The sequence below is a fragment of the Copidosoma floridanum genome, unplaced genomic scaffold (genome assembly GCF_036245765.1).
Source record: "Copidosoma floridanum isolate Cflo_tuat_1 unplaced genomic scaffold, Cflo_Japanese_pri ptg000021l, whole genome shotgun sequence".
In the NCBI taxonomy this organism is placed as follows: domain Eukaryota; kingdom Metazoa; phylum Arthropoda; class Insecta; order Hymenoptera; family Encyrtidae; genus Copidosoma; species Copidosoma floridanum.
The window spans coordinates 23207049-23229646 of record NW_028321898.1 but is presented as its reverse complement, the minus strand read 5'-3'; the positions used below and the strand labels follow the sequence as shown (position 1 = coordinate 23229646).

General features: G+C 38.7%; 2 protein-coding genes and 1 long non-coding RNA gene across 3 annotated transcripts in view; 2 read left to right on the top strand and 1 right to left on the bottom strand.

The window, feature by feature from the left end:
- Positions 1-7129, top strand: part of Con (leucine rich repeat protein connectin) — a 193673-nt gene extending 186544 nt beyond the window's left edge. Inside the window, exons 5-7 of the mRNA XM_023390008.2 lie at positions 4890-5069; positions 6096-6187; positions 6803-7129. Coding sequence (XP_023245776.2) covers positions 4890-5069; positions 6096-6187; positions 6803-7042 — 512 coding nt within the window. The 3' untranslated portion in view covers positions 7043-7129. The remainder of the gene's footprint in view (positions 1-4889; positions 5070-6095; positions 6188-6802) is intronic.
- LOC149374203 (uncharacterized) lies at positions 1292-4026 on the bottom strand. Its single transcript, XR_016293169.1, has 3 exons — positions 3873-4026; positions 3204-3358; positions 1292-2780 (listed from the first exon to the last, which is right to left on the bottom strand). It is a non-coding gene; the product is annotated as an uncharacterized LOC149374203 (long non-coding RNA).
- Positions 7130-10162: 3033 nt separating the features above from the next.
- Rh50 (Rhesus blood group-associated glycoprotein Rh50) lies at positions 10163-22598 on the top strand. Its single transcript, XM_014352236.2, has 10 exons — positions 10163-10168; positions 17592-17727; positions 18336-18416; positions 20179-20380; positions 20488-20638; positions 20713-20872; positions 21475-21693; positions 21777-22003; positions 22080-22251; positions 22336-22598. The coding sequence occupies exons 1-10, from the start codon at positions 10163-10165 to the stop codon at positions 22512-22514; spliced, it is 1533 nt and encodes a 510-aa protein (XP_014207722.2). The 3' UTR covers positions 22515-22598.

The following is a 22598-nucleotide window of genomic DNA, read 5'->3' as shown; positions in this document are numbered from 1 at the left end:
AAGTTAATTTAAGTATTGTTCTAACACAGTCACTTTATCAAATAAGTAAATTCCAAGGAAAATTCACATTTTTTTTGATTCAAGAGAGAACCGCAGCTGTTAAAATTAATATGTCAATTATTTATGAATTTCAACAGCTATAGTTTCCTGTAGATTTGAGAGAAGTGAAAATATTATCTCCTTGAAAATAATCACATTGTCAGTGCAGATATTTCGAAAAGAACAATATTTGCGGAAAGACAGTGTCAGAGGAAGCTTGTAACATTAATAATTTTTTTTGTATACTACAGTTTGAGAAAACTCAATATTTAAATCTTTCTTGCAATGCTCGTCAGGACCGACCATAAAATTAACAGTTGTATGATTATTTAATGAGTTGAAGAATATGTAACCGATCATTGTACATGGACGGTCACTGTCCATAGCTTCGTTTTGTAGAGGCAGATAAGTACTATCGGTGATGTTTGATTTTTGTTTCAACTTCACAACAGCCAGATTGTTATTGTAAAATTCACTATGTACACTACAAAACGATGGCAATTAGACTTAAAAATTAATATTATGGGAGATCACAAATTTAACTGCCTACATCTAGAACATGAGAGGAAATATTTTCATAATTTTAATCACTCATGTATGGCAACATTAAAAAATATGATTCGTACAATTTTAAAATTTTTTATTTTTGGTGTATTAGTGAAAGATAATTTTTGACTTATTCCTCTTCTTGAGCTTCAAGCAAAAATTTTAGGATGAGAATTATTTCTAAGCTATAAATGTCCTAAGGACTACATTAGCAAAGAATCTATTTAAAGTGAAATCAAACAATTTAATTTTACAGGGAAATATATGTTGATAAATAAGTGAGATTTTTTTGAACTTTTCTCTAAGGTTATTCTTAACATTGTTCGATTGTTTCTATACTCGATAGTTTACCACAGTGAAGTCTATACGTAATTGAAACAATTAAAGGTAAAAATTAAATTAATTATTAATGAATTTATCTTGGGACAAAATTATACCATATGAACCATAGTAACACTCGGAAACAACCAAGACAATGAGTTATAAAAAAATTACCAGCCTTTGGATTGGAATCAGACTCAGAAGTATAAGTTAATTTAAGTATTGTTCTAACACAATCACTTTATCAAATAAGTAAATTCCAAGGAAAATTCACATTTTTTTTGATTCAAGAGAGAACCGCAGCTGTTAAAATTAATATGTCAATTATTTATGAATTTCAACAGCTATAGTTTCCTGTAGATTTGAGAGAAGTGAAAATATTATCTCCTTGAAAATAATCACATTGTCAGTGCAGATATTTCGAAAAGAACAATATTTGCGGAAAGACAGTGTCAGAGAAAGCTTTTAAAGTTAATAATTTTTTTTGTATACTACAGTTTGAGAAAACTCAGTATTTAAATCTTTTTTGCAATGCTCGTCAGGACCGACCATAAAATTAACAGTTGTATGATTATTTAATGAGCTGAAGAATATGTAACCGATCATTGTACATGGACGGTCACTGTCCATAGCTTTGTTCTGTAGTGGCAGATAAGCACTTTAAGTTAATACACATGAAGTGTTTCCGTACAATGAGAAGGTATTTTAATTTCAATGTATAGCTAGATTTCGAGAGATTAGACGCATTGAAAACTTTTTGCATGTACGTTAAAGTTCAATTCAATTGCTTATAAATCCGTTCATTGATACTTGAGTGTTTTTATACAAAAATTTACAAGTCTCGCATTGTGCCCTTTGTTACAATAAATACTGATACCACCAGTGTATATAATGGTGACACGCGTGGATATACGTTTCATCGCGAAACGTTCAGAAAAGCGAGCACGCAAAAGATTGCTCGAAACGAACAAACGAAAATTTATGTATAGGTATAAATACGAGTATATCCATTCCCCGTGTTCGACAAAACTTGACAAACGAAACATTGCAAGCATGTGTATCTAGGACGGAAAAATCCGAGTTTGCAAACAAAAACGGAAACTCTTGTGCGCGCATAAACACAAGCGAGTTTCATCTCGTAGCATCTTATATATATATCGTCCACCGTGTACATACAATGTACGCAGAAGAACACGATGAACGAAATCGACGACTGTCAGCCCGCGCTCTCGGGACAAATGAAAAAAATGCGCCACGCGCCCAGGCGTATATACGCGTTCGTCAGTCCGTAAAGTGATATAAAGAAAAACCAGTGGATATGGAGCGGATAAAGTGCGCGAGGATGATGCGACACGTCCATGACAACGAGAAGAAATGCAGATATTATATGTATACCTATCTATCCACAGAGTAAGGAAACGCGCATATATACTTATTCTATTTTCATGAACTGATGACTCCGGCACAGCCGGATGGAAAGAGTATACCTTTTTCCCTTATCTTGCAGCTGTAGCGACTGTTAAAAAGTCGCCCTTCCGAATCGCTAGAGATAGAGGAGGTTATGGAGGGTGGCTCTTTGTAGTCAGGACCTCCCTATGTTGACAGAATCAGCAGTGCAAGGTAGGCAGTAAAGGACTTATTAGCTTGGCTGCTGGGTGAATCCTCGGGGAAGGCGTCATGTCCCGCTTTTTCCGATAGTTGGTACTTGTTGGTCGTAGATGGGTCCAGCTTGCTGGTGAGTGTTTGGACGGTGTTACTCTTCCCCCTTAGCACCAGGATCCGAGATCAATTTGATGATTTGGGGCTTCGGAGGAAACTTGGCCGGTCTCGTAGGTTTCCGGATTGTAGGGTCATCATGGAGACGAGTCTGTGCACTAAAAATTTTTTTTGTAAATTTACTAACGGCTTGTAGGTTTTTTTGTAAATTCACAGTACGGATTATCGTACGAGTACAAGTGACTGTGTAACACTACCAAAATGTAGTCAAATCTACAAAATGTCTTATAATTTTACTGTATTGGGTATGGGTCGCATTTTTGTCCAATAATGAATGGAGTAAAATTACTAGCCAGTTAGGTAGCATATTTTACTAGTGGTCTAGTAATGTTACATTATGATGATAGTAAGTTTACAATACTTGCTGTGAAACCACTAAGGAATCGTTTATCGAATTGATACAGTGTTCTCTACACGAGAAAATTAGTATATATTGCACAAGCGTTGTGTTCGGACAATGAAAAGAGTTTTAAGGCACAAAAGACATGTGCCCGCATATAGCAGTTTGAAATTTGAGTTACCTTGGCGGCATAGGCCTTAGCGAGAGACAGCCCAATATAATTGCTGATAGACAGGTCTGGGCCTCCCCCATTTTGCTCGATGTCACTGGTAGAAGCCACGACAAAGGTTGTTCCGATACCTTGTGGAGGAGACTGGCTGCTTGGCTTATTTGTCTCTGAAGATGAAAGGTAAAATGGGGTATAGTGGGATACTTTTTTAAGCAAAAAATAATTATTTCTTATTTTTTAAGTTCCACCAATGCTAATTCACCTAAATTTTTTTTTTAATTTAAAATATAGGTCTCTACTTAAGGAAACAATATTTATTGACTGTGCTTATCATTATCCATTTAATTAAATAATTTTTCAAATAAGTCGTGAAATCTGCAGTAGTGGGACATAGTCTTTGAGGATTACGGTAGTAGTAGGACAATATAATATATGTGATAGTAGTGGGACAGTATATGACAATGTTATTTGCATATAAGTAAATACACAGAGTTGTAACAAACTTTTTTTTATACTATTCTTTACGTACTATGGACTTGAAAAAAGTTATATGATAAATGTTTCCACGTTAACAAAATTTATTATTTCTATATATTTTCCGTTATTTAACTATTTATTAATTTTAAAACATCCCATCAATTGAGACGTTGTCTCGCAATCGGGACATTTACTTTACCTTACCTCATTTTACCTTGGAGGTTGTTGCTTGAGAAGCTCCTCTCAGCTGCTTTGATGCCTGGCGCGTATGTATCACTTGGGTTACATATCGTGAATAATAATCAAAGAACTTTACAGAACGTATTTGTTGTACACCTATTGTAGTGTGACGTATGATACTCTCGACCGCTGACTACACACGACATCTTACAGACCATTCTTATAATGCCTACGGCGCGCTGATTAAGTAGTGGGTACATATTTTTTCGATGGGGCACCGCCTAGCGGTAGATTAGGTTACCAAACTTAAAGTTGCGTGGGAGTTTTAAAATTGGTGTAGAATTCGCGGTTAATGATATTATTAACGCGCCCAATATCACAACGTTTTATCAGATATGTTGTCGCTACTGGTTGCCAAGTGTACCATTTACTTGCAAATTCGTAAAATTTTAAGACCAATGATAAGTATAGGTACACTCGCAGGATTTTTACACGCTTTTCCTGTGCAACGCTACCAAATAACGCTTGGCCGGAAAATCAAAGCTTGAATTATTCGTCGGACGAGAGGTAGGGACGAGCCGCGTTAATTGATCGCTCAATAATTCACAGCACGAGTCCCTTTCGCGTTGCATCTTCCATGGTGCGTGTGTGTATATACTGCGATCTTTGAGAAGAAGCTCAGCCGGGAGACTCTCCCCCATGGTTTTGATTAATTCAGCTGGTCGCTGCGCGCCTACGTGCACTAGGTTTCCCGGGAATCTCGAGAGGAAACGTTTCGTAAGTATATATACAGGGTACGCGTTTTCTCGCTCGTGAGATCCCTACGGTCTTTGAGATGGAAATTCACTTAGATCCACTTGCGTTGGAAACTCGTAAGGGGGGTCGTATTAAGTTTGCATCGCGTTTCAAGCTCTGAAGAACATCCGAACGAAAGCTCCGCTCAAAACTGTCGCCTTTGCAATATTTATTCTTTACAATTATATACACCCAAACTTGTACCCATGATTTTTATGATTTTTTTTTTTTTTTTTTTTTTTTAAGGTAACAAGCTCGTTTGCGACTGTAAGCTTACGTGGATCTGGGGCCTGAGGAATGAGACGAAGAATCTGAAGCTGCGCGAGGGACTGGAGGAGCTCACGTGCTATCTCGAGGCCGGTTACGAGCCGAAATTCGACAATCCCGGCGAGGACATGCATCGGGCACTCGAGGCTGTGCGCAATGGTAAGTTTGGTTGCTATATTTTTTTTTTTTTTTTTTTTTTTTTTCAACGCGGGGTTGTTCTTGGAAGATGTGTTGAAGAAAATTTTGGGCAGGGTTTTTCGGTTAGTAGAGTTTTTAACTGACAACCTTAAATATTTCATTAAAAACAAAAAAACACGATAAACGGAATCTGATAAGTAACGTGACGTTTTAATGCAATTTTAAATGGTTCCTGCTCTGATAGTACAGAAAAAATTTAAAAACTATAGGAATCTAAAGTTCAAGGTTAGAAAAATACCAAATTTCGACGATGTAGCAACCTCATTTTGTCACAATATCGAATTGTGTTTGCACATCCTCAAAATAGGTCGGGTGATTTTTTTAGTTAGAGAGTATGTTTCACCAAAATTAAATTTATGGGAAAAAACGAGTAACAAGTTTGTACATCGTATTCATTTTTCCACCATCTGTGCATAACAGATCGTCAATTAATTTATTATTATTATTTTTTTTTTTTTCGAGTAAAATAATTACATTGTACGTACCTAAGATCTGGAATTTTCGCTGTCGAAACTGGCGTGAATAGAATTTCGGAACATGTCGAGATCACAGAAATAACTGAGCACGGAAATATTGGTGAGATGAATTTATAGTGAAACCAATTTTCTATCCTTATTACAGAACTGGCGAAAAAAGTATAAATTATTTATCAACAAGCAAAACAGAATCCAACATTATGTTAATTTTTTATCCATTTTTGCAAAATAATATACACCGTGAACGTTATTACTAGTATAATTCATAAAAAATCAGCAAAAAAGTGTTTTCTTCTTTAAACAACACAAAATTTGGCTAGGATTCTTTAGACGGTCTACTGATCCCAATAAGAGCAACTGCGATCCATCGGCACTTTAACTGTCGTATTTAACTCTGAAGATGAAAAAATCCAATAAAATATAACTAAATGTGTTTTCTCAGCTGATTCAGGGCTATTTTTTTTTTTAAACTCCAATTATCTTATCAAAGTAAATTGTCATTTCGTTCCAGGCTTCCAATTCAAATCCGAAGATTCTTATTCATCTGACAACTACGAAGATGATTACAGCGAGGACTACGGCAATCCCCCAGTTGGACACCAGGTAATATCAGGTTAAACCCCATTATAGCATTGCATGTTATACGTGCACGCCAGGGATAATACGGAAGTACTCAAAATAAAATTTTTTTTTTGCTTGGTGCATATAGTACCTGATTCTACACCTATACCATAATGGTCATGATGATTTGTTCACAAAATCTATCCACCAGCTTTTACACCAATTTACTAGCTTTTACGGACACCCAGCATCACAAGGCACAGATATTGGAGGGTGCTTACTTTCTAGCCCTGAACTGGTCCCGTTTACTTGCCTAAGGGTAACCCGAAGTCGTCCGAACTATAATATATGCCCTTAATTTTATTACTCTTTTTGTATCATCATTTCTTTCCATTTTTCGCTGTAAACCTCTTTGTCGTCAATGAACTTTTGCTTGACATTGTTTCTCAATTGCGCGTAGGTTTGCATCTCTAAGTCAAGAGAAACAAGTCCTTGACAAAAACCACAGGATATTCCTCCCACCGTAAACCCATCACAAAACGTTTTTAATATTTCGACTCCGAGGGGAATCAAACCCTCAACCCCTTAATCGATCAAATGCCCGTATACCAATGCCAGTGGTAACCAATGCCGTAACAAAGCGTGTTTCAATTCCAGACCGAAATGGACGGGAAAACGGTGTACGTGAAGCACCTCCTCGACCTGAAGCCCGACCAGCTGCCCTGCCAGTCGAGGGAGGACGTGATGGCGTCCGAGCAGCCTTCCGGGCGCCGCGAGCACGGCTCATCGAGTTCGATCTTCTCCTTCGCCACCGGTGCCGCTCCCGGACTTCATCGGCAAATGCTCGCCAACGCCTTGACGATCTACATCCTCGCCAAGGCCGTCCTGTTCACGTAGAAGCCGCGAATTCTCGATTCATAAATCTTTTTCAGCAAAGGCCGCAATCGTGCCAGCCAAGACGAGGAGGATTCTCTTTGTTTGCGCGCGTACACCTTTCATCACATGGGTTTTTTTTTTTTTTTTTTTTTTTTTTATCTCTCAAATTCGGACGGAGTTGGTGTGCAAAAAATCTTTGACCTTACTCCGACTCGTTACCTGATCAACCGTACTAAATTACGCGACTTGAGGTCAATTGTTTTTTCCAAACGGGTGGATTATTTTTTATTTTTTTTTATTTTTATTCGTATATACAAAACTGGGAGATCGGAAAAACGGGCTCGAGAACATTATATACGCGAGGCGTTGCGCCGATGAGGAACTCGAAAAAAGCAAAAAAATGAAAATTGACAGGCGAGATCTCGTCGCTTTGTATAGTGTGGCCGCTCTTGTCGGTCCTCGATATTGCGGGCACGCGTCGAGCGCGGCAGAGACATCACACGCAAGACAATCTTTCGATGCCGATCGGGGAGGAAACAAAGGGTGGTGTAGAGGTTTTAAAAGCGCCTCGGTGGAAGGGTATGGATTTATGATAGTCGCACGCGAGAGGGGTTTTTTTCTCTTTTATTCTCCGAACTGTCTGTCGCGCCGAAGTGATACGTTTGGTTTCGCGGTAATGGGACTTTGAAACCGCGTGGAAATCCGGGATTTCCTGGTCGTTTTTTTTTTTTTTCTTCATTTATTTATCGAGACACGCAAGCTTTTGAAGACAGAAAAAAATCTTTGGTGGTTCTTTGCAAGCGCGATGTCGGAGGAGTGAGATTTTTCGGCGTTCGTGAAGCGCTCCCTATTAAACGTGTGTCGCTGTATTGTAAGAAAACAGAAAATCAGCAAAGCAAACAAAAAAAGAAAAAAATACCAAAAAATATTGTATCGTGCGCGCGATGGAATGAAGAAAAAACAAAAGGCAGAATGTTTTTTTATTAGTATTTACATACATTTCGCTTTTTTCCGTGTAGGTGCCATTTTTAGCATTACCTAAGTTTAATTTGTACTTTTTTTGCGAAGCCATTTTATTTTTTACGAAATTCGAATTACCTAGATGTGAGGAAGAAGCTTTCCAGACGATTTTATTTATTTATCTGCGTAATTAGTAACTTATTGTGAATAATGATGCAGAGTGTGGTTTGAATGCTAAACAAAAAGAATTTTATCAAATGAATATCACACATTTTTTTTATATCTTTCACGTGATTTATTATCATTTTTACAATAATTAAAAGAAAATCGCCAAGTGTTATTCATTTCCAGCGATCGATGAAGGCACCCTTTTTTACTTTTCAATCATTTAAGTAAATCAACTCTGTATCGGCGCTATTATAGTTGTAATTATTAATTGTACGTAATTTTAGGGCTAACGCGGGTATTGAATGATTTTAGCGATGATTATTCAAGGCTGCAAAAAAAGGATGTTTTTGTATGATTATTACAATAAAGATAAAATAAAAAAACATGAAAACTTCCGGCTTACACTTCGATAATTTGTGTAACTCTTTTTCTATGCGCTTATTGGCCGTCGTTTTTAAGAAAGTCAAATTATCATTGATAATTTTTTTTGGATAATTTATTAATATTGTCATTAAGATAAGGAAAAGTAAGATGGAAAATTAAAAAAAAGAAAATTATATATAAATAAATTTATGATAAATCTAAACACAAAAACTGTACAACGTTGTTCAACTCGTCTATACGTATTACCTAAGCAAAAGATTAATATAAATGGGAATTTTACCGAAACTAAAAGACAGATCAAATATCGATGTAAAGTGCACGAGCCACTGTGACGGACTCGACCGAATAAATAATAATAATAAAAAAATTTCGATGTTCTCTTTAATAACGTAAGAATTTACCGAAATACACTGTTAAAATATAAAAAAAAAATAAACACACAATCTATAGAATTTTAAATAGGTAGTTTGACATTTTTCCGAGCCATTTTCGACCCGACAGCCAAGATTTTTTCCGGTGTTTTGAATCTCCGATTTGTTTGGAGAAGCTAATTTTAAAAGTTATTAATTACCAAAGGCTGAAAAGTCGGTTTTTTTAAATATTAAAATGAATCGATGTAGTGCAAAAAAAAGGAACGTATACGAAAAATGCATCAACTTTAAACAACCTGGAAATTCCAAACACTGACACATATCCTATGTAGATTATTGTGCAAATCATCTGAATTTTTTAACAATTTTAATATTCAATTTAAAAGCCTAGCCTATTATACTGCCATTGAACTTTCATGTGGATTTATATCAACTTTTTACATTTTTGTATTTTACATTTTCTACATCGATACACGAAAAAAAAAAAAAAAAAAAAAGCAAGTAACACTGTCGGGTTGAAAAAAGCGTAATTTCGCAAAATTAAAAAAATAAAGAAACAAAGATATGCTTGACGTTAAAGAAATTCTATTAGGATTAAGGAGAAGAAGAAAAAAATACAAAGAAGATGTAAGCTAAACATAGTGTTACACACTTTTTCTAAACCTATATAAGCGTTCCTGCGTTGTTGTTTCAACTGCCGAATTTATCATACAAAAAATATAACGAAGAGCAAATTGCTTCCCGTTCCTCTTTTCTACCATTTTATTTTTTCCTTGTAACATCTGCGATTTAAAAAATTCATGCGTTCGCAGCGTCAATTTTTTATTATTACATTGTTGCGTAATGTCGAGCAAAAAAACTCTACTTACTGTATATGGATCACTGTCCGCTGTATTATGTACGATACATGTTCTTTTATAAGGTTTAGCAATAATGACGATAAAAATAAAGCCACACTAAAAATTAAAAAAAATTTCCGTCATTTTGTGTTACCCACGCCCACGCTATACTACACCAGCAACTATACGGGTTGCACCTGGCAACGATTTTCCCTTTTTCTCCCGCGATAGACGACTAATTTTATTGGCACACACGAGCACGTCTTGACTCGTATCGATTGGAACGCAAAGCTCCGTCGTAATGTCAAAGTAACCTAGGCTTTCGTGCAGTGATGGTCGGCCAACGAGTCGGAGTCCGGTGCGATCGCTGCTGAAGATTTTATTCAATTTTTTACGGAGGACCGACAAATTGGGCAAAGATGCACGTAAGTCAGCCGGAAGTGGACTTGATTTGTCTTTTCTTTCAAGTCACACTTATATTTTTTATAATCGATAATTACCGTATTAAAAGGCATTTTTGGGGGTACGAGAATCATCAACTCGATGATATATAAAAATATAGTTTTTTTTGGATAATTAAAACTAAAATAATTCAATGATAATTAGATTCAAGTAAATTTCTCCTTCCTTTTTTTTTTATTTTCAATATATTCAACAACCATATAATTTCTGAAGTTTGCACTAATTCGTGTGTAAAAAAACTCGGCCCAGTGTCATTTTTATGAATTACCAAGAGATAATCTTGTGAATTTCTTGTAAGATATGAAAGTCGCGCCGTCGAGACGACGAGTATCAAAATTTCAGTTAACCGCGGGACAGCCAAGGTATTCAACAAAACAACGATTCGTCAGACAGGCGCGTTAATTGAACGATTACCCCATTTATGACCGTCTCATACAATTAAAATCCTTGTGGGAATCATGAAAATAGATTTTGCAATTATTTTTACACGAAAAAAATCTCACACGAGCGATTTCTCCTAAAATTATTTTAAGCCAAATCTCAGGGACGAAGATTTATTGTCTTTTATATATATATATCTTTAGAAACGTGGAAAATTTTACAAATAACTTGTAACAAGCGAGTTTATTTATGATGATTTTCCAATTTTTGGAAAAAAAACTGCTCTATCAATGTCGAGGGGCTCCTTAATCGAGGTTGTTCTCTGAAATCGCTGTCATAATTGTTTTTCCCGCTTCCTGCTCCAGCTTGTGTCAAAAATCACATTGTCTCCACCCACGACCACACGAGTAACCGATAAATAATTGACGATCAAATGGTTCTCTTGGCGTAAATAAAATCACTTTTCAAACCGAATTAATTAAGGAAACAATTACCCGGAGGATGACGGGGTTAATGAAATCCTTATTTCCAAGACAGGCGGGGACAAAACGAAAACGAGAGTGTACGCGAGGACCCTCGCAATCCCCCGACGGAAGGGCAGCGAAAATTCCACTCGGAACGCAATAGCACCCGAAAAGGGGGGTGGGGGCGCTAAAGACTCCCCCTTTTCCCTATACGTGCGCCGTGGAAATCGAGGGAAAATTCCGGTCCTCGAAATTAATACCGGCCCCGAATCTACGCTCCGCTCGGCCAAAGGTATCTCTGCTCTACCCTCCCTACGTCTAGCACTTCTCTCGTAAGGTATACCTTTGCGTAAATAGCAAAGTGGGGGTTTTGTTGCTGCAGCGGCCATTAGACCGAATAGTTCGTATCGAAATACGACTTGGCCATTAATGAGATGGCCCCCGCGTTCCAAGAGGTACACCCATTACAGAGATTACCGTCTTATATTTGCGATACGCGCGTTGCGAAAATAACAAAATTAAGCTTCTTTTTTAATAATGAATTGAAGAAAAAATGATTACTTTCATTGAAATCTGATGAAAAGAAAAATGAGCTCTTGTTGGGAAGTACGTTTTATTTATTTACTTTTTTAGTTTTTGTTTTTTCTTCGTCGAAGGACTTGGAAAAAATAGCCAGAAGGATGTAACCAACTTAACATATATAGGTACAACTGTTAGCAACAACGATTTTATCTATCTTCTTATGGAAACGAACATCATTTGTTTATCATATACTTAAATTCACAAGATAAAGATTCTTAAAAAAGGAACAAAACTCCCTCGTGCTTACCTTAAAAAACACAATATAAATGAGATGCTTGTACGTGAAGTATGCAAAATTTGCCAAAAAATCGCTTTTCCACCGCGCACCCCCAAAAACACGGAAATTTTACGAGAGACAATTATCATTGCCAATCGTAATTGTGCCGATTTCTTCAACTTCATTAAAGTCGCACCACCTTTTTTGTTTTTTCGTTTTTACATCGTATATATTTTACTGGCATTTTTACTTCGCACAAAAGGACGCTTCGTCGGCAAAAAAAAAAAAAAAAAAAAAAAAGTAAGAAAGTTTTATTCCCAAGCCGCTCGAACTGTCTCTCATTTCAATCGATTAACTCCAATCCCATCCGATCACTGCTCACTCGAGCGTATTGGGATATACGTATACCTGCATCGAATAATGGGAGCATATGTATACCCAATCGCCCAAAAAAAAAATATATATATAAACGAGACATATATTAATCACAGGGAAGGAGCTCACTGGCTAATATTCACGCTCGATAAAAGCTTTATGTTTGCCTCGAACTGTAATAGGCTCCGGGGACCGTGATGTACATTTATGGGGCACCAGCAGTGCCGAGATTGATGCTCGCCCTGTGTAAGCAAGAGATTCTCTCTCGAGATTCGACGTATTATGTTCAGCTGACGTGTCGTGTTTCGTGATTTCGATGAATTCGCGAGTGTGCGCTATAGTCGACAACAAAAGTAAATATCGCGGGATTTTAAAGCAAATAACGGAGTGCACATTATAATGTTTGTGTGTGTGTATATATATATATACGTATGTGATACGTGCACGCGAGCGATGAATGATTTAGAGAGGCATTCCGGGGATCGGCAACAAGTCTTGGGTGTACTTAATACGTGTGTATCCAAAGTCGCGATTTTCAACGTTACAACTGTGGAGGGAAAAAAAGAAAAATAGCGAAGGAATCGGAGGCCGTTGCGTGCACGTTATGCATCACGGACAGTTGGCTACGGGTCGCGTGTCACGTTTGCAAAATACGAGTAACTCGAGCCAATTTGATGTGCGGCCTAATCGACCTCCTTAGCATCGATTTCAGGTCGAGAGAGAGAAAATTGTAGGTGCAGCGCAACGCGTTACGGGTGTACCGACTTATGTATTGCACGCGACAGTTACTTTTTTCAAGCGAATTAGAGCTGGAGATTGATAATTTTAATTTTTCGTGTGTGGTTGTTGTAGCTCGTTAAGTACATTATGAAAAAAAAAAAAATTCATTTTTTACGTTCATCAATGTAAGTCGAGCTGGAATTTAGAGAAAAAATTAGTGACGATCTCAATTGATGAACAAAAACATATACAGCTTGTAGTATTACGTACGAATTCTGAAATATTTCTATATGTCGTATTATGAGAAATTTAAAAGTATTTTAAAGATTTGAATCCAAAAGTTTTGGAGATTTTAAAACTTGAATCAAAAGCGCGCGAAGGGGATACTGAGTAATGGAACCTAATACCTATACCCGATCCATGCACACTGTGAACTCAAGTTTGTTGAGCGAATGCGTTTGTAAGATAAAAGTGTTGGGCATCTTAAAAAAAAAATTAACATCTTATCAACTACAGAACAAAAAAGTTCCTTTAACTACAGCAAGTTATTCCCAAAACGATTTACCCCAACAGATCCGTAGATTGCAAAACATCCCCGAGCTTTCCAGCCTCAATTTTTCAGCTTAAAAATTATTTTCCACTGAGCTGGTTATATGGTCGATCAATTTAGTTGTTAACTATACTCATTAACTTTTTTTTAAACCAAAATAACACCCATACCGTGTGTCAGCTCATACGTTGACTCATACTACTTGCAGACTTCGGTACAGTAGTATTTAGCGTGTGTCTGCCCATTCGTTGACTCGTACTACTGACAATCTTCTGTATAGCAGCAATTAGCGTATTTTACACCAAAAAGTGACGTACCAATGTACTTATTTGGCAAATAAAATAAAAGTTTTTCCAACAAAGTGCAACATTGTACATTGTTTGATGAAACTGTTTCATTCAATTCAACCAAATAGAAATAAATTACTAATAATCGAGTCAAATGCAAACGCAGCATTGTAACATCATCTCGTACAAGATAATTATGTATCCATGCTTACATGTATTCGATTACAATGTACAATTTGACAAATCTATCGTTTTTCCGTGTGTAACGTGTGTATACATACGTATGAATGTTTCATTCATCACCGAGTAAAACGTAAATTTGTCCATTAAACAAACCGAAACAACCAACACTTTACACCGGCTCTCAATTCTACATCAATTATCCGCACTCCGTCCTGATTCTCTCTATATACATATACATATATGTTCGCCGACTACAGGTCAAGCATCATCGAGTGAGAGGGACAGCTCATACACGCGGATCTATATTAGGAAACCAGCATCAAACATACGTCGGGGGGTATTAAGCTAAGCGGAGCCTCCCCCGAGTGCCCATACCCGTACGTCTTCCGGAATGATTTAGCTCTCAAAGTGAATTGCACTCTGCTCTGTATATGTGTGGGTACATATTATACGCTTTAGTCAAGTCGTGTACGTGTGTATAATATGTATAGGGGGTATTGTACGCGCGTCTGCCTCGATCGGTTTACGATCTGTATTGCTCTGTTGTTTTGACATATACATATATGTATATATATATTTGGGCGTTTGGGGTTTGTTGCGGGGCGCCTTAATCGCTTTGTTGCGTAATCGATGTGGGTTTTGTCGAATGAAATGTGCAAGTATGGAATTTACCGCACACCGAGCGAGAGAGAGAAACCATTGTTGTTGGACTTTGTACATTTTGATTTGTGTGATGGGAGAAGATACGTTATTTCATTGTTTTAGTCTTTCTCAATATATTTCGACATTTTTGCAGAAAAATTACACCTGTCCGCGTACATCGAACGAGTGAAAGTTAAATGTTACAATGATGGTTTTTATTTTTGTATGATTACCATGCCGATCTCGATGTTTTCTACGATTTCGCGGGCACTGGAACTTTTATGATAGTACACGCGCTTGATCGCAATTCTTCAAGAATTTATTATGCAAAGTGCATGAAAAGTATGCCTATACGAGAGTTGTACACCTTAACTTTCGATCCTCCGTCAATTTCTTACGGTATAGTTGGGGGATCGGAGGTTATAAGGAAAATCGACGATCCGCACGTGTGGGATTACTTTTTATTTTCATAATCGTGCTTTTACCATTAAAAGTATTCTGTGGTTAAAAAACGAGGTTCTTGACATACTCGTATTCTAGAAAAAGTGCCATTTTCAAGATTCTTTTTTTTTTATCGTTATAATAATTTGTTATTACGAATCAATCATTGAAAATTAATTTAAAACTCGAAGATTTTAATGTTCATTAAAAAAACAACAACAAAAATTTTTGCAAACTAACGATTTTATCGTACAAAGGGTGACGTAAAAAAGGAATTTTCATCAACGAAAAGCGACCCCACTGCTATTTATACATACATCGTAATTCTAAGTGGACCCAGTATCTTTTTACAAGACCCCAAACATATATTTCCTTAAAGTTATCCTATTGATCTTTCAAAAAAAATAAAATAAAATAAAATGACAAAAAATAAACATCTATGACGAGCACATTCCATGGCACCGAACACCGTGAATCCTTGAACCCACCACTCGTGCACCATCGAATCTCCATTGCAAATCCTCAGCGGCAGAAAGCACCGACGCTCGCGAAATTCACGTCGCCGAGCGAGTTATCACGCGTATACGCAACTGTAGCCAAGGCCCCTGCATCGGGGCTCATCTCAATGGAGTGACTTGATTAACCCGGCCAAATTATATATAACACCAACGCCAGTATATACCGAGGCCTGGTACTCCCAACACACGCTCACACAGAGATGGATGTAGAGTTAATCAACCTCAACAGCAAACGCGCATTATCATCCCCTCCTGTATACATACATGCTTCTAGCTCGTTGAATTTTTAAGCGTTACATAGGTCGAGAGAGAGAGAGAGAGAGAGTTGGTGGAATCGGGTCATCATCGTTCAACTAGAATCTCTCACCACCGCGTGTGCATATACGTAGGCTGCATCTCCACCGAAAAGCTTTTCATTAAACTATGTGTGTTTGTAAAATCAAGAGCTGCAACTCGCAAGGACACGCGTTTACGAGAGAGCCATAAATGATTATATGTGTAGTAGATACCGAAGCCTTTTTTTTTTTTTTTTTTTTAACTTAGATTCATTGGAAAAATGAGAACGCACATTTTTTTATTTTCCATCTGCCATTTGGTTATTTTGCTGTTAGAAATCATATATATCCTTTGGTTACACATTTGTGCCATAAATTGAAAAATGCAACGACAAAATCGTGCGGTATAGCTGAATATATTTTTGACGTAAGGAAACAAAAACAACACTATTAAAACTTGCAACTATTTTTTTTTTTTTTTTTTTATCAAATTAAAAAAACTGCTCCCCTCCCACTCTTTCGTGATTAACCAACCCCTCGGCTACCCCGACACCCAAAATTTCCGCGAACAAAAAAAAAAGGTAAGTAGTAACCAGATGGCACGCGGACGAGTAGGGCGTCTTTGACAACATATATATACCTTTGTCACCCCTCGTGGGCAGTGATGGCATCCAAGCCACGCCGTCTAGAACGGCGCGATATATATACACCTTTCCTCGGCTCGAACCACCCCCTCAACCAAGACAAAAACCGAGGGAAGGTCTCGATGACTCAAGAATTTTGTCGTGAAATTTATCAAAGACGTGACAAAAGTAAACTTACCTACAAACAACGCGTCGTTTGATCGGAAACAATAACAAAAAAGGAGAGACGATGATGCTCAAGTGGCTGGAATAACCATCGCCGGTCTCTCGTACTCCCGTGGGAGGGTATAAGCTGCTTACGTACGTTGGATATCACGGGCGCGGGTGAGGAGCTTTTCCGTCTCGGCAAATGCCATTTGCTCTTCCAGTGTGACTATTGTATTTCTGACTTATACCTTGCGTGTACGTATACATTACAGTATACACTTGGGTTTTCAGTCGATCGAGCGTGTAATCGGTAAGTCGGGTTGGATTGTTTTTTGTGTACTTGTTCGAGTCAAAGTTTTTCACGTAAGCTGTTTAAACGTTATTGGGAGTCCAATCTATGCAATTTATAGAACTTTACGGTTTTGCATGAAAAATAATTTTTTTTTTTTTTTTTTTTTCAAATAGAAAAATGTGTATACAAGTGTAAATTGAAGTTTTCACGAGTTTGCGGAAACGCAATTTTGTATAGACTACCCACTACCTAATAATTTGCTCATACGAAAAACTATATACGTGATCACAAAAGCCCTTTCAAGGTAATCGAACGAATCGTAAAGGGTTGACTTGCGTCTACTACGAAAAGGACGTATTGTACCTGTTTGAGATAGGATTATTGTTCGTACACAACCGAAAGTTTATACAAATTTTAGTGGATGAATTTATTTTTCGACAGTATGCGATTGGACTATATTAGCGCACAAATGTGCAATACAACTACTGTCGTCGTATGTCATCAATTTTACTTGATGAAAAAAATTCAACTGCACATCTATTCCTTATATTTATGATTTTACCACGTGGATAATCACGAGAAAAAAAAAACCATCCGCACTGTACATGGAAAGGTAGCAGTGCAGCATGGAAGGGAAACAAAAATAAACTTATTAAAATGTAACGCAGGTAAACCTGAGAGTCCTCGGCAAGAAGAAGCAGGGACTCGCGTTCCTGGCTCTGCAGCTCGTCCTCGTCGGTCTGATGTACCCGTTCATGGAATACGGCCCCGATGCCCTGCCCAAGCCACCGCGAAATCGCTCGCGTAAGTACATATTTATGTATACGACATAAATATAACGTACACGGGTAACCTTCCGCGCAATGACACGCGTACGCCAAAAATATGCAGCCGGTGCAACGCAACGTTGGATAAATAACCCAAGAAGCGTCGGATTTCAAAACCGGCATTAGCATAAAAGGGCAATAAAGTTTCGGTTCGTTGGTTGTGGCCACCAAGTAGGGGAGAATGAATTTGCTTTCGAAGCGATAAAATTGGGGGACGTTTGTGTAGCGTGTACGGAGATCAATGATAAATTTATTTGTGCCCCTCGCTATTCCTATAAAAAATAGAAGCTCGGATCAAGGGGTTATACGTTTGGGTTATTGACTGATTTGTCTTCCATGTTGGGGGTGGCCCAACAAAATTTTTTTTTCATCCCGTGATTTGTTGATGCGTTTACCAAATCATTTATTCCATTTTACTCCATATGAGACACTGTTTTATTCGTGTAGTAGGTATGTTACGGATAACAAAAAAAAATGGCAAGGTGGTCACAACTTTTAGGTACGAAAAGTTGAGCTTGGCGTAGTGAAAAAAAAAAAAAAAAAAAAAAAAAAGAGTTAATAGTAACCATACGTGATGAGTTTCAGATCCCGCGCTGTCGACAAACACCGGAGATGCCACTTACGCGAGGACGATACCCAACGACGGCCCCAACCCTTTCTACCCAAGTGAGTATACACATTCGAGCACGAAAAAATAATCCTACCAAAGACGTACTTCGACAGGAGTTATTCTGATTGCGATTTAACTGTACCGCGCTCAAATTTTTTAGCTTTTCATTACATGTATGTATGTATGAACTAGAGTTACCAACTGCATGTAGTATTAGGCGGTGAACTCCACATTTAATTATCTTTACAAAGTGAACAAATGAAAAGTAATCGTTAAATAAAGCATACGAGGGGAAAAAGGGGGGGACATACTCGAACGTGGTTGGTCGCCACGCGGGGAGCAAAAAAAAAATCGTCTCTCGGATATTTAGTGTGTATACGCATCTTGTTGATTATTCGAGTTCAGAGGCAAAATTTCCTCGAGCCTTTTGCGACAGCCCCGAGAGTGTGACTATTTCCATTCAATGCGTAGAAACAACAACACTGTGCACTCGAATCGATTACCTATAAATAATTATTCGAAAGAAGGAAATGTAATTCAAGGTAGTGCGCGGAAAATAAACGAGAGGCACGAGAAAACGAATAAGAAGAAGAAGAAGAAGAAGAAGAAGAGCGCAGCTGTCTGGTGCAGATATTGGTTTCGGGAGAGGCGAGATTGAAAATAAATTGCATCTCGATGCGATTTTCTTTTCAATGAGCCGTTAAGGGATGCACTGCTCTCTCTCACTCTCTCCCCACCTCCATTTGTACGCGCGGGATTGAGAGAAAAATAGGGAGAGGAGGTTTAATTGAAGTAACGCCCGCGAACAACCATTTGTTCGTATACATGTATATTTACGTGCACTTCTGAGAATTGAGTTTCTTCCATTCGCCTGATCGGTTCGCCTTTTGTCTCTTTTGCTCTTTTTTTTTTTTTTTTCTCTCGTTATCGATTGTATGGATGATCGGAACAAATTGCTTTTTCTTCGTTTGTTTCGCGGAGGAAAAAAAAAACTGATCCAATTTCTCATTGAGTTTGGAGCGTGTGTGAAACGCGTGGGCCTGCAACGTGTGGTCGCGCAGTCGAAAAGTTGCATCGTTCAAACGCCCGTGGTCCCACTCACTATGTGGCGGGACTCCAAAGCGCTGGTCTTACAAGCTGTATGGATAGAGTGAAATTTTGTGGTAACTTGGATTATTATCGGCTTTCCTTCCGTCATAAGCACGCGCGCTAATAATTACATGCTCTTGTGGAGAAAAAGCAAGAGAGACACAAAGAGACACAAGTTTGATCAAAGGCTCTTGTAACGTACGCTGCTGTACGAAACATGTATGCATTTTGAAACGGTTTCCATAAAAAATAATCCTTTCAATGAAAAAAGTAACAATAGCTATAATGAATTATAACAAATTGAAACTTATATAGCTCATAATATTTATTATTACTATGCAATTTTCTTTAACTAATAATAATTTTTATATGTATTATGACTGAGAGTTGATAAAAAATATTTATTGTTTATATTCAATGACAAGATTAAACCACATTTTTCTATTCGAATTTTACAAATTTAAAAAAATGTAATCATAATTATTAGAAACATATAAATATTATTTATGATTGCATTTAATCAAACATTACCTTTTAATTGTTCCATTTATCATTGACTTCTCACTGTATGGTAATTTTATTTGTTAACTTATTTTTATGAATTGTTCAATGAACGAGATTAAGTATTTTTCCTCGGGATGGAAAAGAAATGTTCGTCGATCGAGTAACACGTAAACCTATCCGTAACAATCAGCCTTCTCTCAGTCCCCCGATACCGATTTTCCATAGCCTACCAAGACGTCCACGTGATGGTATTCATCGGTTTCGGCTTCCTCATGGCTTTCCTCAAGCGCTACGGCCAGAGCAGTCTCGGCCTGACGTTTCTGCTCGGCGGCTTTTTCACACAACTCGCCCTCTTCGCCGAGGGCTTCGCCGTTATCGCGAGCGACAACACCAATGGGACCGCCAAAATCTCGCTCTCCCTCGAATCGTGAGTTTTTCCTTTCATCTTCCCCGTGCAACATATAATGGATACACCAACACCCGAGACTGTAACCTCCCCCTTTTTATATTCTCGTTGCGGGGGATGGGAATCAGTTTCTTCGCGGCAGACACGGCAGTCGCCGCCGTGCTGATATCGTTCGGCGCGGTGATCGGCAAGACGAGTTTCTTCCAGCTGATCGTCATGGGTACGGTCGAGATAGCGGCCTACACGCTCAACCGGCACCTCTGTCTGAGCGTCCTCAAGGTACCCACGACCAAATACATCTACTTTGACGACGACGATTCCAACCGATCGCTCATTACTTGTACACTGCACAGGCAATCGATACCGGTGGTAGCATCGTGGTCCACTTGTTCGGAGCTTACTTCGGCCTGGCGGCCAGTTATGCCTCATACGGCCGAACCCGATCGACCAACTCGAAACGGAAGGTCCGCCGACTCGATTCCTCCTACAACTCCGATATCTTCGCCATGATCGGTAACTCATCGTGCAACGCCATGCAGTGCTTTTTATTGACATTTTGAAACTAGTTGTTTTCGTGTGCTTTTGTAGTGTACAAAGAGTTTTGTATATTATGTTTTACGTAAAGTTTAATTTGTAAGTACAAGAAGAAATGTCTTGGTAAGGGTGTACTTGAGACTTTTTTCCAAACGTGATAAAGTTACCTTATGTCTTCACAGAGTGCATTGGAAAAGTAGTCGTGATTTTTGTGGTTACACTAGGTTTTGCGTTTCAATGATCAAAAGTTGGAAAACCAATGTTGAGACCAATTTGCTACGTAAGACCATTTTTTTCAATAAACCGACGGTTTTTTTTATTACTTTGTGTCATTCAACATGTTGAAGATACTTATTTTAATTATTTTAATTACAGAATTTGTGCCTACTTTTACATGCACTTTAAATATACATCATCCAAGTCTCGAAAAAAAAACTCAAATACACCTATATCGAGCCTATTGGTACGTATATCAGTAGAAAACCAATTGGAACACAAAACTCAGTGTACACGTAAAAATTAGGACAGTATCTTTAGCTCTAAAGCCTATGTACTTATAGAAGTTTCTCCCGTTTTCAAAGGTACCCTCGTCCTCTGGCTGTACTGGCCGAGCTTCAACAGCGCTGGTCTCAGCCGTGACCTGCAGACGCGGGCCATCATCAACACGATGATCTCGATGTGCACGAGCTGCGTCCTCTCGTTTGCCTGTTCCCTCTTGCTCAGCGATAACGACAAGTTTCTCATGACCCACGTGCAGAACGCCAGTTTGGCCGGTGGCGTCGCCATTGGGACTGTCACCGGTATACATATAATATAATGTACCTTTCATCCGATCTTTTGCTATTACTATCCATAAAATTAATCAACCAGTCACTTTGCACAGGCTTGATGATCGGACCGTTCGAGGCGGCGCTTGTTGGGAGCCTCGGCGGCATCGTTAGCGTGCTCGGTTACCACGGCCTCCAGCCGTACCTGACCCGCAGATGCAAAATAACCGACACCTGCGGCGTCCACAACGTCCACGGGCTACCATCGTGGATCGCCGCTTTCTACTCTGCCGGTCTCGCGTACACTGCTTCGATCAGCGATTACTCCTACTCGCTCTACGAGGCAAGAGATTTTTTTCTTCTCTGGCATACCTTGAACTTTGAAAAATCTTTTCCTTACTCCTCCGTCCGTTCGACAGCTGTTCCCGGCGAGAGCGCCGAGTCCCGGCCACGAACTCGACCTCGTCAACGCGGCTCATCTCCTCGACATACCGGCCGGCGAGTCGCGCTCCGCCGGATCTCAAGCTCTGCATCAGATGGCCTCTCTGGCCCTCACTTTTGCGATGTCCATTACCTCTGGACTCTTCGCGGGTACCTATACTGTTATTTTCTAGTCCGCCCCTTTCTTCGTCTTACATATACTACTTTTCAAGGTGACACTACTTGCTTTTTCAGGTGCTCTCATGCGAATACCCTTCTTTGGCTCGGTGCCGGATGACCAGCTGTACGAGGACTCTGTCATTTTCGATCTGCCTTCGGGTGCTGAGGATCCTGACATTGACACATCCCGCATTAAAGAGGACCGCCGGGAATCCTCGCTCGAAAACTCCGCGGTGCAGAGCACCAGGTTCTGACACGGGGTTTCGCCTTTGCAGCGTGAGCGATACCTATAATGTATCTATGTGGGCTTTTTTTCGTCCGAGACGTAGAGCGACAGA